The sequence below is a fragment of the Aotus nancymaae genome, unplaced genomic scaffold (genome assembly GCF_030222135.1).
Source record: "Aotus nancymaae isolate 86718 unplaced genomic scaffold, 86718_ANA_hifiasm-v0.15.2.pri h1tg000010l, whole genome shotgun sequence".
Lineage (NCBI taxonomy): Eukaryota > Metazoa > Chordata > Mammalia > Primates > Aotidae > Aotus > Aotus nancymaae.
In genome coordinates, this window is record NW_026988421.1 from 26,162,580 (window position 1) to 26,181,874 (window position 19,295).

At 38.8% G+C, this 19,295-nt stretch overlaps 1 protein-coding gene across 2 annotated transcripts in view; it reads right to left on the reverse strand.

Annotated features, from left to right (window-relative positions):
- Window positions 1-652: 652 nt before the first annotated feature.
- Window positions 653-19,295, reverse strand: part of CFAP58 (cilia and flagella associated protein 58) — a 124,351-nt gene continuing 105,708 nt past the window's right edge. For both annotated transcript variants that reach the window (XM_064373894.1, XM_012439310.2), the window contains exons 16-18: window positions 7,881-8,000; window positions 5,497-5,630; window positions 653-1,334 (exon numbers count right to left, since the gene is read on the reverse strand). In XM_064373894.1, the coding sequence (XP_064229964.1) occupies window positions 1,226-1,334; window positions 5,497-5,630; window positions 7,881-8,000 (363 nt within the window). In that variant the 3' untranslated portion in view covers window positions 653-1,225. The remainder of the gene's footprint in view (window positions 1,335-5,496; window positions 5,631-7,880; window positions 8,001-19,295) is intronic.

Consider the following 19,295-nt stretch of genomic DNA (forward strand, 5'->3'; position numbering starts at 1 on the left):
CGGTTTTCCTGGGATCACTTCATAATAAATCACTTTCATTGACACCAGCATCTTTGGTTTCCTTCTAGAGTGGAGACTGGCACATAGTGAACTGAGGGGGATGCAGGACATCCAGAAGGTCCCTCCGAAGTCCCACCTCTGTGTACGGTCTAAACAAACATTGCAGGTCATTAACACTCCTGTTCTGTGCAAGGGAAATCTCGGTCCCTTGGCACAAATGGATGGATTGTTATGATCCCATTAACACTGTGCTTGTTCATCCCTGAGCTACTCCTCAAAAATTTTTTAAAAATCACAGAGGTCAAGTTATTGTGAGACAGATGGCCCAAGTGTCCTCACACAATGTAACTGAATGAAACTTCTCAATGAGGAAACTTTGAACAGATGCCCCAATAATTGTGGCTTCAACAACAAAAAATCACAATGGGTTCAATGGCTCAAAACGCTGGCAGCCCAGGAGCCAAACAGATGCCTGTGCTAAATAACTGTGTTCTCAAGTCTAGAAGGAGGATAGAGGCCTAGAAAGGATAGGTGACCAGCCCAAATCTCTCATTTCATGGTCTTGGTTCCTGTGAATCAAATGCTCATGTTAAACATTTCCCACAGTAGTTTTAAACTTTAATTATATACACTACCAAAGCAAAGATCAAAATCTCTACAAAGGTTCTTTTTTATTTTTTATGATAAAGTATTTATTAGTGTGTCTCTTTGGAACAGATTTTCCTACTCCAGGCCTGAAAAGAAATTCCACATAGAAATCATTCTCAAAACACTTTTTAAATTCTTGAGAGTCTGTTCTTCTTTCTCATCTCATGCAATGACTTGTTAATGGGGAACAATTAAAATAGATTCTTGTTAATAAGGTGGGAGGGGATGCATTGCATTTCAAAAATACTTTTAAATACAAAATCTTCAAGTGCACCAATGTCTATAATAGAGAAATTAAGGTCTAGTACATTTCTATCAATGGAGTAACAACAAAAGATCTGCTTCACGCAATAGGCCAGCCTAACCGAACGGAGAGAATTACAATCTGTTAATATCAATGTGGACCAGGCAAAACACCATCCCTCTTACATGTATGTGACTATGATAGTTCTGCACTTCTTTCCGTCCTGGATTCTGAGCACCCAATTCTATTATCCAAGGAGCCTGAGATTCCCCCAAAATGTTTCCAGAGCAGATTTCACGAGTTGTTCAACTGGACCCAGCCAGCAGCTTCAGGTTAGAACTTCACCTTGGTTGACGTGAGAGGAAATCCACCCCCAGTAAAACCAGGGCCATCTGGTTTGGCGATTAAGATGGTGTCCTCCATGGGTGCTTTGTTCTTGTTTCTGTAAGAGAAGAGGTGAAAGTTAGCTTCCTTAACATCGTTTTTGTCTAAGTTTGATGTTTGATGATCCTAGGGTGTGTTAGCCACTGAAAACTACTTTGATTACAGCTTCTAGTTTTAGACAAGGTAGTTGTTTAAATCTAATTAGGTGTTCACCGATAAAACATAAAATTAGGGCAAGACAATTTAAATGCAAAATATGCTCTCCTAATGTTTATTTAAATATGAACAGAAGACCTGATTATAACTCAAACTCTGTATATTTGGTGACTTCTGACTTGTAATCATCTTCCTGTTATATAAAACATTTGTTTAGCACCAAAGATCAGTCATAAGAATCTTTTTCTTGGCTCATTTATAATGACTAATTCATCATTTATCAACTTTTATATTCTAAAGTTCTGGTAGAAACTTATAAATATTTACTACATACCAGGTATCTTCATCAAACTTGGATATTTATAAAACACAAATTTTCCTGTAACCCTAGACAAGCAACCATTATTAGTAGAAATAGTTTAAGATACAAGAAAAGCTGGGGAAGGTAAATAAGATAGTATTTTTGGCAACAGATGAAGGGAATTCTGCCCTAAAATCCACAATGTATCTTCTTATATAGATGTCCTTTAAACACACACACACACACACACACACACACACACACACTCATATTCAGGCTTCCTATAGAAGTAACCTAGAGCTACATAAGTTATCTATCATACACTTAGGGGTCTTAGAGAAAACACCTTTGGAATCCCTGTTAAACAAAAATTATGCAAACTGCTAAGACTAAAATCAATTAGATTGGACAATTATGAATGACTTACCCTATGGGAACAAACTGTCTTCTGGAAAAGAATCTGACTGGTACTGCAGTCTATAGATCAGCCTGAGGATTTGGGACAGGGTAGTCAGGGGCAGGGGCAGGCGCAAGTCATGATCACAGTGTGATCAGAGGGGTGTTTAAGAAAAACAAAAGAAGGTAAAAAGGCACCAAATGATATGAGTTGCTATTTTGTAAAGGCATATGTGAGAGAAATCCACAGAGATTATTCTAAATTATTCCACAGGAGAGAACCTGTAGAGGATTGGTAATCAACCCATTTGTCTCTGAGCAGAATTGATTTTATTATTGTGAAAAACTATTCTCCATAAATAGGACGAAAGCTTTAGCCTTGAGTGGATCCAGCAAAGCAGATTCTTTCCTGTACTTTGGCAACTTGTCTGGCTCTTGACTGGTGTTAGAGGCAAGCAGCACTCCCCCTCCCCCTGCCCTCTCTTGCCTTAAATAACCTGAATTTTCTTTTTCTGAAGGAGCTTAAGCTTAATGTTTCTGGCTTGGTCTAAGCTGACTAATGGGAATACTGTCTCCTTTATATTATCTTTTTAATGTATTTATAGACCATTATAATGACTCCCTCAGCCTTCTTCCTTCTAATCTATACCATCTCAGCACTTTTGTTCTTGCCTCTTCATATTTTTTTCTTCAGCATCTTTTTTGCTATTCTCCTATGAACTAATCTCTGTCTACCAGTTTATGGATCCCCAAGGAGATGGAACCACCAATGGAACCCTAACTAGGTCAGAGTGGCTACGAGTAATAAGCGTGTAAGGACAAGAAGAGAACAGGTAAAGGCAAAGATTCTAGAGCTTTCTAGAACTTCCTAGTACTGCCCAGTTGAACTTTCTGTTATACCCAGGCACTAGCCACATGTGGCTATTAAGCACTTGAAATGTGACTAGTGAAACTGAGGAAGTGATTTCACTGTAATTTGTTTACCTTTAAATGGCCACAAGTGGTACATGGCTGGGCAGCCCAGTGACAGTGGATGGGCCCATCGAGAAGGGCTGAACCAATATCCGGGCAGCTCATGCTCTCTGTGTCCATCAAACTTTGGGGCAGGAGAGGGAGCAAGATCGGCAGACAGTAATGTCAAAGAAAACTAGGCCAAATCCCAGGGTCAAGGCAAGAAAATTAATCAGCTCTAGAAAGATAATAAACAGCCACGCTAGCTGTTTGCTAGTTTACAGTGTAAACTAGACCATTGGTCTCCAAATGGAGTGTATGAACTTTAGAAAATGAATGAGATGATCCACTGTGGGTAGAAAGAAGACATTAGACATTCTATTAATACTTTTTTCTTTAAAAATTAAAAAGTATGCCTTACTAAGAGTTACAAACTGACAGTAGTATCTGCATATAATTTATAAATTAAAATACATTGCAGGTAAATCTAAAACTATTCTGAAATAAAAAATTATATAAAAGATATATGTATAATATAAAAAATATAAAAAATTATTTAAAAGATATATGCATATATATAAAGGAAGCTGCAAGTTCAAAAATGTTTTACTGGCAGGGCACGGTGACTCACGCCTGTAATCCCAGCACTCTGGGAGGCCAAGGCTGGCCGATCACTTGAGGCCAGGAGTTCAAGACCAGCCTGGCCAATATGGCAAAACCCCAACTCTACTAAAAATACAAAAAAAAAAAAAAAAAATTAGCTGGGCGTGTCAGTGCATGCTTGTGATCCCAGCTACTTGGGAGGCTGAGACATGAGAATTGCTTGAACCCTGGAGGCAGAGTGAGCCAAGATGGAGCCACTGCACTCCAGCCTGGGTGACACAGTAAGACTGTCTCAAAACAAACAAAAAGTTTTACTGATAAGGGTGTACAATCAAAAAGCTTAAAGACCACTGAGTTAGACACCTGCCTCATGTGGAAATTAACCACGTTGACATTTTGTGAGCACAACCTTGATATCCTAAAAGAAAAATACAGTGTTTCCACTCCAGCATTCATTTAATTTACATTTTTAATATTAGTAGTTCACTGTACATGAAAATCACCTGAGGAGCTTATTAAATTGCAGGTTTCCAGAGCCTGCAGAATCCAAATACCTGGAAATCTGGCCTGGTAACCTGCATGTTTAATAAATCTCACTAGTGATTCTGAATCAGACAGATAGTTGCTAGACCGACACATTGAGACGGACTTATCTAAATTATAGCAGTATTTTACTCTACCACGGAACTGGCACCTAAATGTGGAACGGGGGAGTATTCTGATTTACAAGAAGGGCAGATTTTTGCTGGCAAATGAATTTGCATCCAGTTACTTTATATAACTTTGCTACTAACGAATCATAGGCAAATGCACTCAAGCCATATTTCACCATGTCCCTGAAATGTCCATGTGGATAAATACCAAGCATGACTTTCAGCCCATAATGTGAGTCACTGCAAAATTAACTGGATGATTTTGGCAATGTCATGCAGCCAAACCAAGTTTCAAACCTAGTTCGTTTCAAACCTGATTCATTTGGGCCCCTATTCTCACCCTAGGATCAGGAAAATGATACTAACAATGTGAAGAGAACTTTTGTTTTTCAATATGGGAGCATCCTGAAACCCAAAATGTTAACCTCACTTCTGCATTATCACCTCCTAGAATAGGTCACATCAGCCCTCCACAGAAGATGCCGACATCAGTCACTAGATATAGAAGATGGTTCAGAGACATTAACTATCTAAAAACCCAGGCAGGCAGGGCACTGTGGCTCACCCTGTAATCTCAACTCTTTGGGAGGCTGAGGCAGGAGGACTGTTTGAGGCCAGGAGTTCAAGACAAACCTGGGCAACATAGCAAGACCCTGTCACTACAAAAAAAATTCAAAAATAAGTAAATAAATAAAACATAGGTGAACTGCTAGTAGTTATAGTGGTACAGGGGCATCATTAGAAAGAACAGCTTTACTAAGCCCCAGTCCCTTAGCAAAAGCTCATGTGGTTTTAAATGTGAATATGCTATACAGGGCTGATTTTGAACATCATTTGCAAACATAGTTATGACATTATTATCTCCAAACCATAGACCAGTGTGCAGGGAAGAGTTGTATTACATTTCCTCTGCTCCATGGTAGATCCACCAATGAGCAGATATTAGTGGATCCCTGTTAGGATCCCAAGGAGGGGACTCAATATCAGAAGAGATACTGATCTTGCTCTGATACAAACTTAGTGACCTGTAGAATGTCATTTGTTTACCCTGTGACTTAGTTGACCCCAGTGAAACTTGCAACTCTGTGACTGTTCAGCAAATATTTTCTTATGTGCAAATAATAGGCACAACAAAATTAGGACGTTTGACTAATTCTTACATTTTAAGTTGTTCTTTACGTTTCTGAGCGAGGTATTTCTTCTTTAAATTCTGGAGTTCAATGGTAAGTTTCTCCACCTCATGTTTATATTCTTTGCTCTGTACTTCATACATATTCAGTTCTGAAGACAAAACCTAACATGGCAAATAAAGCAGCATTAACAAAAGATACAATATCCTTTTCTGAGAAATCTTTTAATCTCCCACCATTTACTGCAGTGGAGCTCGAGGTGCAAAACAATGGCCAAGTTTCACAATTAATCTGCACGCTACCGCCAGCTCGGGGTCCACATCTGAGTAGAAACCTGGCTGACAACTGAAGATGCATCATCAGGTTGCCATTTTTAAATAAAATATCATTCCCCTGCTTAAAAGGAGAACTATTAGACAACATTCGAACAGGCTCACAGATGAATGGTCTAATGTGCTTCAAGGAATATTAAGAATAGAGACAGAAAAACTCCCAGACACACAATCTAAAATTGCTTTGAAAGGCTTTAAAAAAAAAAAAAAGAAAGAAAGGAAGTATTCAAGAAAAACATCACTAGAGAGTGTGATTCATCTGAGGATTATGAAAAAAAGTATTCTGAAATCATCCTGCCATCACTGCTAACTAAGCATTCAATTTATGTGTTTTCCAAGGTTGTGGTGCTGCTGACTGCCTATCACCTCTTTACTGTGTTCTCTGGGACTCTTCAAAGCCTGACTATCTGCTTCCTTCCATTGCTGTGTTCAGTGGCTGCTGGTCTCCAGCTGGACAAAAAGAGTGGGAATTCACTCATCTGCATAGGACATAGCACATGCCAAAGCTGGGGTGTGCTGCCCACCAAACCGAAAAGAGCAAAGGAAGGCTATTGTTCTAACAGGCATGCAATAGGCTGGATTTATTTTTCCTCTTGCTAGCTATTTTAAAGATTCGCATAAAAGGGAGATCTTAGCCTTCTTAGTGTTCATCTGATTCTGATCTCTTTCTTCTTCACTGCTGTGAAAATGATTCTGACTATGCTACCATAAGCTAAAGAATGTAATTTTCATGTTGGGAAAAAAAAAAAAAAAAAAACCACCTGTCTCAACAGTTAAATTCTTAGAAACAAAGATCCTGTTTCTAAACAATGATTGTGGAATTTCCTAAAAGAGTAGATAAGTATCAAGGACAAACTGGCAGACATGCTCAGTACCACCCACCTCTAAACCGCTTCATTAGGGGTCACATTTCATTCTAGCAAAAAATTTGGATTTCCTGAGAAAAAGGGTTAAAATCACAAAAGGCTCCTGTGAGCCTTTGAAGGCAACCCGGAGCTCTGTGTGAATAAGACAGATATGTGCTTTTCTAATCTATATCTACCTCTGAGAAAACAAGAAAATAATTTGCTTTGTTTAAAATATTCAATTGTTTAAAGAAACGCATTATGCAAAACTCAAAATTATGTCAGGATACTCATATGAAATGAACATTCACAGTGACAAATTGAAAATTAATGCTCTAATTAGACTTGTTTCATCTGCCCTTTTAAAACAAAAGGATGCAGTTTTACAATGTTCTATTTTTAAAGGGGTTAGTGCTATATTAGTAGGGTGACATATATTTTACCCCAGGCAGAAAGTCAACGATTATTACCCTCATCGGGTAGAAAGTACCAGAATTCAACTGGCACATGCTTCATCCTGTGGCTGTGTGTGTAAAACTTCCCCGACATGCCAAGAATATCTAAGTACTCGCTTAGGAGGTAAAGCTCAAAATATAGTGTGAACATGAACAGGTTTTGAGAAAACTTTTAAAAGGCACATATAAAAGTAAAACACTCCATATCTCTGCAACTGAGGTTCTTATGTGACTTAGAAGGGTATCATGCTATCAAAAAATCTTGCCTGATTTTATTTCCCTTTTATGGTTACATATTTGACAGCTGGTCAGGAAGCAAGGCCCTCAGGGCCGGGCAGTGGCTGGACTTCTGTGTATGTTTATTTCAGATGGGATGGACTAGCAGGGACCCACTGTGGCACAGCGGTCTGCTTCAGTTGGGCAATGGTGTTAAAATATTTCCTTTGCTCCTCCCTGCCCTTCAAGTACTCTAATAAATCATCTTGAGATCAGCCATACAAACCCTGTCCGCCACATTTCCATTTCGTTGCCAACATCTTTTCCTCTCTTGCTCACCTGCCTCTTTCTGGAAATGGATAATGGTGCTGTCTAATAGTCCAGGAAAAGAGGGGTAGCTCCGAGGTCTGCTGGCTCATCTCAGTCTAGAGCTCTAAGAAAGCATTCCTGGGAGGATTGTGGCATTCGAGAGACTCGCTCATTGTATGGAGGCAGTGGACTTGTCCAGGTGTGCTCCCCAGAGTGTGACTGCCCTGGACCAGAAAGGGACAGTGGCTACCACTTACTTTCAGCTGCTTTCTCTTGTCATTCAACGTGCGTCGGTAGAGCTTCAGCTGTTCCGCAGCCTCAGGTCCAGGCTGGCGGGCCAAGACGAGCTTTAGTTCCACATAGAGTTTCTCCTTTTCCTGGTAGAGAGCAGAACCAGGAGTAGAGATAAACACCTCCATTAAAACAAGGAAAATGCCTTTCACTGTATAGCCAGCACAATTTGGGAGCAGCTCAAGCTGCTTCACAGCTCTACAGTGATCACATTCTCTTACAGATTCATTCTGTCATGCATTGAAACAATCCTTATGAAGGGCCAGGGATGTGCCCAACATTTGGATACAAGTAATGAGACAATGAGTAAGAGAAAGTTCCTCTCTACCTGAACATAAGATCACAGGACTGGGAGACAAGGGCAAGGATAGAAGATCTTGCCAGAAAAAGGAGGGAGTGGCTGACTCTGGTTGGAGGAAGGAAGTCAAAAAGAGAATTTTTCAAGAAATATTATAGCCGGCTGCAGTGGCTCATACCTGTGATCCCAGCACTTTGGGAAGCTGAGGCAGGAGGGTCGCTTGAGGCTAGGAGTTCAAGACCAACCTGGGCAACATAGTGAGACTCTGGCTTTATTAAAAAATAATAATAATACAAAAATTAGCCGGGCATGGTGGTGCATGCCTGTAGTCCCAGCTAGTTGGGAGGCTGAGGTGAGAAGATCATTTGAGTCTGAGAGAGCAATGAGCTATGCACCCCTACACTCTAGACCCCATCTAAAAAGAAAAAAAAAGAAAAATATGATGGCATGAGAAGAAAAGAAATCTGAAAATAGTTTGAGGGAATAGGTAAATATTCAGGGAAACTCGGGTATGCATATTTATAGAACTAAAAGAGAATTTTCTAGAAACCCTAAGCAAATGATAATTCAGTAACTTTATTTTAACAATAAACAATGTGAAATCCCCATTTGAATCCTAGAGTTTAATTGCTTGCAAAGTGTTTTCAGATCCTTGAACTAAATAAATTACATAAAAGCAAAGATTTATTTCTAAAGCATCTCAATTCTAGATTCCCATATCACTAAACTGCAATAATTTGAATAAACACTGATAAAGACTAGTGTGTCTACTCATTAGTCTCTGTGTGCATTTATTTCCTTAAGATAATTATGTTAAGGACAAGCCCTCTCATTAAATAAATCTCAGTCAAATGGATATTAATTTTTACCTACAGCTAAGTATTCTTAGCATTGTTATCAAATCTGTTTTTAGCAGAGAATATAAAAGTTATTTTTTAAAAAAAAGGGTGAAAGAAAAATCATTAACTAGTCATTGTTACCATTTGTTTTGGTTTCTCCTTTTCCCTGGCCAAATTATAGAAACTTCATTACAAAAACATAGCTTTACTTATAGAAGGGTGTATGCAACTTAACAATTAGTTGGATGGAATAAGCTCTGGGAAAAACACATATGAAAACAATACTCACCATTTTAGAAATAATTGCAGAAATGACAAGGAAATCCAAAACCCGTGAGAAAGAAAAGAACTTGAACAAATCGAATTACAAAGTGATGATTTTCCCTTGCTGTACACCTCCTGTCACACCTTACAATGTAATCTTCACAGTAAATGGATGTAGCAAGCAATGAGAAAGATATCAGCAGGTGAGTTTATTTTCTATAGACACTTAACACCTGCTCTGTTGGGAAAATAACACTTCTGACAAGGCTTCAAGATTCAATTTGGAGAGGGTAATAAATATGTGGAGAAGCCCATGAAACAGTTTTGTCCATTTTTTCAGTTCACCTTTCTCTATACCAGAGTAGAGATAGACTTGCAAAGGAAAGAACCTCACAATGACAGAGAGAAAGCAATCTGGTTTGGGATATAATAATGTCTTAAACTCAAAAGACCATCTTACTCCAAGCATCTTGAAATGTTTCACAGGTGTAATTCTCTTCAATTACCCTTGGTAGGTTGGGAGGAGAAAGACACAGAGAAGAAGGTTTGGAAGAAGCAAAATACTGTCACCTCACCGCATAGGTGAGAATCTCGACATCAGCAGGAATTAATGGTGCCTCCAAAGTCCATTGGCAAGTCCAAAACCTAGTGATGATATACCCCAAGAATCGTCTTTCCTGAGCAAAACTTCCCCTGGGGCTCAAAGACATGGTATCACCCTGAAAATATTTGGACCAAATTGAGCTACAAAAGTCCAACTACGTGATATCATGGATAGAAGAATCAAGCCAAAAGGTGGAATCAGGTTCAAAGCCACGTTAGAGTAATGACGGTAAGAGCATGACTCACCTCCTCCATCTCCCCATCTACACCATTTGAGTAAGCCCTGCCATGTTCTCTAACAGAAAGCACAGTCTTCTGACACAGAGTGAATGATACTACCATTTATCCTGTCTTCTTCATCACTTCCAGTAATTTTTTCTTTCCTTTTTTCTTTTTTTTTTTCCTTGTGTGACAGGGTCTCACTCTGTCACCCAGGCTGGAGTACAGTGGTGCAATCACGGCTCACTGCAGGCTGGACTCAACCTCAACCTCCCTGCACTCAAGCAATCCTCTCACCTTAGCCTCCCTAGTAGTTGGGACTACAGGCATGCACCACCATGCTTGGCTAATTTTTGTACTTTTTGTAGAGGCAGGGTCTTGCTATGTTTCCCAGCCTTGTCTGCAACTCCTGGGCTCATTTTATCCACCAGCCGCAGCCTCCCAAAGTGCTGTGATTACAGCCATGAGCCACCACATCGAGCTCAGTATTTCTTTCTAGGCTGTAACCTTAATTGAAATGGATTTATTCTAAAGAATAGCTAAGCAACTGAACAGTGAGAGCCCACAGTTATGGAGAAAAGTGAAGAAACTGAATTACCACTAAAACTGTCCAGGTAGTCAAAGTCAAAAAGTTCTTAGAATTAAATAACCCAGGGCAAGTGAGGCCTGTGTGTTCCTAGTGGGTAGAAGAAATACTGAATCAAACTTCAGGGACTAAGATAGTGGAACACATGCAGAGCAGAGACAAAGGGAAGGTGGGCAGCGGTTGGAATGAATACTGCGTGGCTTCACTGTGCATGAATTTTGGTCAGTGCTTACAGTGGAAAACCTGTCTGATAAAGCAAAGTCTGGTCAGCATTAGCATTCTAGCTTTGTGTATCATACAAATTCCTATTTTGAGAGAACGTGCTAGTAATTTAGATAAATATGAAATGTTTGACGGATTGAAGGTCTTAAGTACGATTGTCTTCCAATTTATTTTTCTCGTAACCCTCTACAAAGGCCAACCAAGCTCTTCAAACATTGTGCAATGGTGTGTATAATAACCCCATTTAGAGACATAGCGTGCAATTCTATTATAAAGAGAATCTATCTTATGCAACAGAGACTCATTAGCTGTCCAATGTATATTGTCTCCATAAGCCAGCAGTGGCAGAACCAGCTGCCTTATAATACATATCCTGTCCTTCTTCATTAAGCCACATCCATTTCTCTTTAAATCTAGTCAATTAATTTGTCACTTGGTTAGAAGCACCATATGTCAATGAAACATCATAAGGAAATCATAAAGAGTGTATTATTTTCCCACCAACAAAAGATTGCATCTTCAGATTGGCATTTGTTTTATTCAGAGTTCGCTCATGATGCACAGCAATACTACTTTGTAGCATGCCTTACTATTTATTTTATGAACAGCTATACTGGAATAAAGTTCAACTACTAATACCAAAAGACTAGCTTTCTCTTTGGCTGAGCATGTCTTGAGAGCACTAACCGTACTATGTCCATCCTTGAAATGATATTCTCTTCCTAGATATCCTATTCTCTCCATTGGACAGACCATCAGATGTGAATATGGATTCTTTTGCTGCAAAGAATCTGCCAAGTTATGCTGGGTAACAGCACATCTCATTGTCAATATCAGCTGAGTATAGTGGTAAGAAATTAATTACAGTATTAGCTTCCAATAATGCTGTTATTACATGGTGGCAGTCTGTAACCTCACGATGGAAACCTCAGACATATTCTGAACAGCCTATGCAAATAAGAGTCGGTGCTATTCCAGGTACAATTCAGAGGGAGCAACTGAGTTGTTCACAGGACTCCTTTCCCCACCAAGTTACAGTTTTATAATCACTGTCTGTTTATGGCTTCAGCTGAAAACAGAAGGTAGTTCACATTCAATGTGCACCTCAACTCCCCTTCTTCCTCAGCTCGTCTACTCGAAGCAGTAACTGACTGAGAGGAACTAATTTATTCCATTTTCATCTGAATCTGTGTTTGGCAAATGCCACTGCATTGATTCTGCTCACCCTGGAGTCATCAATTTGCTTGGGTGAGAGTTGGGAATAATCGCCTCACTCTGTGAACAAGCTGACTCAAGTGAAACAGGCAGCTTTCCTCCAGACCAAAGACACACACTTATCTACACCTACCAGGGCAAAACCCACTCAGATGCTTGAGTGCCAGGAACTCCAAGGAAAGAGATACCATCTTGCCTTCACTCCAGCCTTACCCAGTGGGTTCAAGATAATGTTGATTTTTTTTTTTTAATTCAATAACCACTACTTCTGAGAGAAGCTACTTCACAGAATATACAGAAAATCTTTCTCAAAATGTCAGCAGACATTATCATGTTACTACCAACAGTATTTTATCTTTTATAAATCCATTCTTTCTCTCCAACTGAATTATGAGCCTTTAAGGCCCAAACCATGGTGGATCTCTCTCTCTCTCTGCCCCCACCCCATAACTTGCATCCACTATTGTGTTCTCCTCATTCTATTGAGGAAGCTCAATAATTTTGATTGCAATTATATGGTCAGCAAACTATACCCATAGTACTTTACATATATACATCAATACAGGTACAGATATATTTGTGTTGAGAACTTTTACTTGAATTAAACCATTCAGTAACATCTTCCAGTTAGCAGAGCTTACATAATTCAATTTACTGAGCTGGTGCTATGAGTTCCATCACTCTGAGCTATATTTTTTTATTGTGTATATTGTATATAACTCAAAAAATCACTTCAGGTACAATCTTGCCTTGATCTCTTAGTTAAATGTTTATAGAGGTCTTCTGATAGTTCAAGTCATTCTTTTAATTCATAAGACTTGCAAATACATTCAAATTAATTGGCTCTGAAAAGACTACTTGTATGTGCATGTACATACTGAGACAGATAAATATACAAATGTAAGCATAACAAACTATAATATTCCTCAACTAAATAATGTGTTGACTTTTTAAACAGCCTCCTTAAACACAGAAGTTCTAATTGCACACATAACTCTTTTCCAGAATTGAAAAAGAATGCAATACATTTTTGCCTCTTTGCTTGGTTTCAGTCCTTTTTCTATCCCTCCACTACCATCCATAATTCTTAACAAAAGACAAAAGCCACATTCAAAATTCTAAGCAAAATTGCTTCCCTCTGTATATAAAAGCAACTCCAGAACACTGCCTAATTTATCTGGAAATGCCTGTTTTCATTAGTAGGAAAATAAATTAGAAACTCTGTAAACATATTACATTTCTATCTAGCTTTAGAAAAGGAAAAAAATAATGCCTAGTACCTTGGGGCTTTCTTGTTTATTGGCTTTACAACGAAGATGTCAGCTAAACTGAACTCTGGGCCCATCTTGTTTATGATGTCATGAAGTGGTAAAGCCCCCTGGAGAAGACAGCAAATGCTGGAATTTGGTGATGAAACAGAATTACACAGTCGAGTTCCTTATGAGCAGGGAACCAGATAGTTACACAGTGGCTCTTGGCTTTGGATGAAGATGAGTAAGTGTTTTATGAGGCATATGAGAAATTTGCATGTGCTAACCTTCACCACTTTTGTAACAATAGGAAAAATGCTTCTGGTGCTTTCTGATATAAGCAACACAAACTTTCTTGAGAGATCTTTTTGCAATGGATTTTATTTCCAAAATGCAAGTATACGTATGTAAAATCTGGTACAAAGTATGTAATTCTCTAGACTAGCTTGAACATCATTACCAAGGCTACTTTGCACGTTACCTAGCAATTTAATGCATGTGAAGAATTTGCACATATTAAATCATGATAGTGTTGACTTTTCTTAAAGCTAGTAATAAAACAGGTACAGAGAAATTCAAGTCAACTAAGTATTTAGCAACAACTCTATGTGCATGACTGTTCTAGGTTCAAAGATCAGTAAGGTCAGCCGGGTGCAGTGGCTCACGCACACTTTGGGAGGCCAAGGCAGGCAGATCACTTGAGATCAGGTGTTTGAGACCAGCCTGGCCAACATGGTGAAATCTCGTCTCTATGGAAAGTACAAAAATTAGCCGGGCATGGTGGTAGATGCCTGTAATCCCAGCTACTCAGGAGGCTAAGGCAGGAGAATCACTTGAACCCAGGAGGTGGGAGCTTGCAGTGAGCCAAGATCGCTCTACTGTACTCCAGCCTGGGTGAGAGAGTGAGACTCTGTCCTCCCTCACCCCGCCCTGGCCACTGCAAAAAAAAAAAAAAAAATCAGTAAGATCTAGAGTTTAGTATCCAGTTATGGAAAAACAAATAACTAAGTCATTATAAAACAAAACAGAGTCATGCCAGGTTCCCAACGAGGTGCTAGGAGTACTATGCAGTGTGTAGGTAAATTCAAAAGTAGAGATGATATCAATTTGGTGGGCCACGGAAAGGGAAATATTTCAGATGCATCTCGGTGGGAGAAGTAGGAGCAGTAATACTTGTACTTGTGGATCTGAAAAGGTCTTCACTATCAAAGGACAAATTTAATAGATAAAGCCACTTGAAGTTAATCCATTTTAAATGGTATCCATTGTCTCTATGATTATTAAATTTTTAAAATTTATCTGAACACTACAGAGAAATTTGTTTGGGAGAATTTGATAGTTATTGATGTACATCTGTTAAGCGGATGACAGACTGGAGAACAGTGGCACAATCACAACTCATTGCAGCCCTTACCTCCTGGGCTCAAGCAATCCTCCTACCTCAGCCTCCCAAAATGAAATGAAATAAAATGGTGTCCAATTTTCAAAATAAACAATAAAAGTTTCAATGAGGTTTTTTCCCTAGGAAAGCCAAATACTCATAAGAAGTTTTTTGTCTTATTATTAACAAAATTTACATTTTAATTATAACAATGTGCTACTTATTAGAACAAACAGATAACCAATAAACCCCAATCAAAATGACTGGGGTTTTTTGACATAACTGACAACATTATAGTATAGTATAATTTGACTTCATATATCTGACCACTACAGTGCACATTTTCTTAAATTTTTATTATGTAACAATCATACAAAAGAATATATATATAGCATATATAGCTATAAAGCATATAATAATAAAATAAATGCTCAGGGTAAAGCCTTCACCCAGCTTATGAAATAGAACATTCTCATTACTAGGAAGCTACTGTGTACCCCCTTCCCCAACCCATCCCTGTGCTTACAACCATCATCCAAGGTAAGCACCGTTCTGAAACCCATTATTATAATTGCCTTGATTTTTCCAGATAGTTTTATCACATATCTGTTACTTAGTTTTGCGTTGTTTTGAGCTTTATAAGAATATGTCTGAGCATATCTAGTTTTCTTTGGCCTCCTTGTTTTCCTCAATATTATGGTTCTAAGATGTATTGAACTGTAAATCTTATGGTTATTGTGTATTTCTGTTCACGTAGTTGACTTGATATCCACTGGGTAAGAATTCCACAATCTCTGCATTCACCTGTCAGTGGGTATTTGGGTTGTTTCCAGGGTTTTGTTTTTATGAACATTCTTGTGCATGTTCCCAAGTTCACAAGTCCAAGTCTTTCTAGGATGAACCTACGAGTGGAAGTGCTACATCTTAAAGCTATATGAACATTCGACTTCATAAGGTAATAGAAAATTATTTTCCAAAGCGCTTTATAAAAATGCCCATTGATTTGCATACCTGCCATTGCTGAGTACTGTCAGGCATTCCTAAGCAAAGGACCCAGTTAAGTCATGCCCAGACTGCCAACCCACTGAAATTACAAGATAACATGTTGTTTTAAGCTGTGAAATTGTGGTCATTTGTAATGGAGCAATAGATAACTAATTCAGACATATTAACTTTTGTCCTTCTAGAAACAGTAAAATGGCATCTCAGTGTTATCATATATTCCATTTCCCTGCTTATAACATAAGGTTGAGGGTTTTTTCTCCCCAAGTTTATTCATTTGTGTTTCCTCTTCTGAAAAATGCCTGTTCACATACAGTATTTTTTTTTTACTGATTTGTAATTATTTATATATTCTGGATATAGAAAGACATATAAAGTTTGTGCTTTCCTTTATGACTTCTCTTCAGGAGCAGACTTTCTTAATTTTAATGTGGCAAGATGTATACATATTTCTTTTATTGTTAATGTTTTTTGTATTTTATTTAAATACTTTGACCAAGTATTTTTTAAATATTTCTGTTAGCAGTAATATTTAAAAGCTTCACTAATTTCTCCCAAATTCCCTCTTAATCCTTTGATATTTAAAACATTCTTTTTTGAAGTGCCTATACTTATATTTGTTCAATTTTCTCTTTCCACGAGATCCTAATTTAGATCACTGCCTTTGAACATGACTCCAGCATTTTTCTAATATCATAAGTTGCATTGACTTCATGGTATCTAATATCTTTTGCAAAGTTTAGTTTTATTTTATAGTTGCCTTGCATTGTATTTGCATTGTACTATTGGGTATTAATATTATTAAACAATTCTACTGAAACAGAGAGACCAATGATGTCAGGATGGGCAGGAGTGAGTCATACGATGCTGGGAGGAATGTCTGAGTAAGGAATAGTCACATAAACGCCAAGCTCATTTGTTAATATTTTTATGTTACAACAACCTTTACTTTCCTGCACAATCTCACATTTGGGAGAACTGGACTAAAAATACTGCAAAGGAGTAACAGAAGCAGTAGCAGCAGCGCTCACTTTTAGAACAGGTGTTATGAATATGCCAGGCATGGTGCTAAGCTCAACACGTGTTATTCAATAACTCCTCACAACAAACTCGTGAGCTGACTGCTGTTATCCCTATTTTCCAGATGAGGAAGTTGAGGTTCAGAAGTGTCAGTGACTTGCACAAATAAAACAACTAAAAAGTGTCAGAGCCAAGATTTGAACTTATATGGAATAGAACATTTTAATGACTGAGATTGAAATGGATATATATATATATATCCAGAAATGAAATACTGGAAATGACTCAGGTATGTCAAGCCTCTGGGAGCCTGGAAAAGCTGCCACAGTATATATATATATATATATTCTCCTTGCTCTTAGCCACTATACATACTACTTACAGCAGATGGAGAGTAAGAAAAGAGAACAATACAAACAAAGTCCTAAAGGTGAGGAAGTGAGAGCTTAAAAGCATCCAGTAAGTCGTTCAATTTGGCTAGAGCCTGCAGCATGTGTACCAGCCTAGAAAGGAGGGACTATATATGTCTTGAATGACAGGCAGGTGAGTTTGTTTTCAACATGATAGGCAGTTGGAAGCTGATATAGTTTGGATATTTGTCCCTGACCCAATCTCACATTGAAATGCAATCCCCAATATTGGAGGTGGGTCCTGGTGGGAGGTGCTTGGGTCCTGGTGGTAGATCCCTCACGGCTTGGCGCTGTCCTTGCAAGAGTGAGTACTGGGGAGATTTGCTCCTGCTGTCACTATGTGCAGTGCCTATGCCCACTTCTCCTTTCACCATGAGAAAAAGCTTGCTGAGGCCTCCTCAGAAGCTGAGCAGATGCTAGCGCCATGCTTCCTGGACAGTCTACAGAACCGTGAGCCACTTAAAACTCTTTTCTTCATAAATTACCCATTCTTGAGTATTTCTTCATAGCAATGCAAGAACAGCCTCACACAGAAGCTATTGAGGGTTTCTTGGTATATATTATTATTCTAGTAATAATAATGTTATTCTATTGTTTCATATATATATACACTACTGTAATAAATGATTTATAAAACAGAACATTTCAAAGATTGAAATTAAAATGCATATATATATGGAAATTCTACTATTTCTTACAACACTCAGTGTTAAGTGTTCCACTTTAGAGAACTGGCTTAAGATCATAGAGAGGACCTGAATCAGAATAGTGCCTGGCGGGAGAAAAGAGGTTGGAAGCAGATGCAAGAGCATATGGAGACGGAATCAAATGATTGGCAACTGACTGGAACATGGGTGGGAGGAGTCAGAAATGACTCCGGCATGTCAAGCCTCTGGGAGCCTGGAAAAGCTGCCACACCATGAATGTGCATACCCATGCCAGGGAAGGAGCCGGCTTCAGGCAGAAGATGGTAAGTTCGATTTCAAAGAGTCAACACGGCATTCTTTTGACAAGTAAGTTTTAAGAAATATGAGCCCTGAATACAGAAGAGTCTATATAAGACATCTTGACTGTATCTATATAACAGTGATCACTGAAGCCTTAATAAAGAATGAAATCCTTGAGGGTGAAAGTGGTAAAAGCAATGTTCAAGAATATGCTCTGGAGAATGGTTAACATCTAGGGAATAGGAGAAAGGAAAAAAGTCCAAGCAAGAAGAGAGAAAGAACAGTCAACCAGGCTGTTGAAAGAACAGTCAACCAGAAGTTTGCTGATTCTCCCTAAAAGATGAGAGAGGAGACAAGTGTGTGTTTGATGGCATCAAATGTGGTTGAGGCTAAAAAGGACAAGGGTTGAGGTCAGCCTGTTGGAATTGTTTACCATCTGTCTATCCATCTGTCTGTCTGTCTGTCTGTCTGTCTGTCTATCTATTTATTTTGGAGACAGGGTCTCACTCTGTCACCCAGGTTGGAGTACAGTGGTGCAATCCTTGCTCACTACAATCTCCACCTGCCAGGTTCAAGAGATTCTCCTGCCTCAGCCTCCCAAGTAGCTAGAACTATAGGCATGCACCACCATGCCTGGCTAATTTTTTTGTATTTTTAGGTAGAGATGGGTTTTTGCCATGTTGGCCAGGCTGGTCTTGAACTCCTGACCTCAAATGATCTGCCCGCCTCGGCCTCCTAAAGGGCTGGGATTACAGAAATGAGCCACCACGCCTGGCCCGTTTACTCATCTATTTAAATATGAGTTTATTTGACCACTCATCCATTTACCATCTATCCATGCAACACGTGCTGATGGACACATCAGGTACAACGCTACTCCGGCATTATACACTCTGGCATTATCATTGCTGTTATCATGGCCGTTCTCAGAGTCACCAGTTACCATTTATTAACCAACTATTATATGCCAGTCACTTTTCATAACTTGTATCCGATCCCTATAATAAGTCTATAAATCAGTGAGTATCTTCATTCTACAGATGAGGAAACAAATAACTTGACCCAGGTCACAAGTCCGAGAGCTATGTAGAAAACTCAATTCCAAAATACCATACTCCTTCCTAG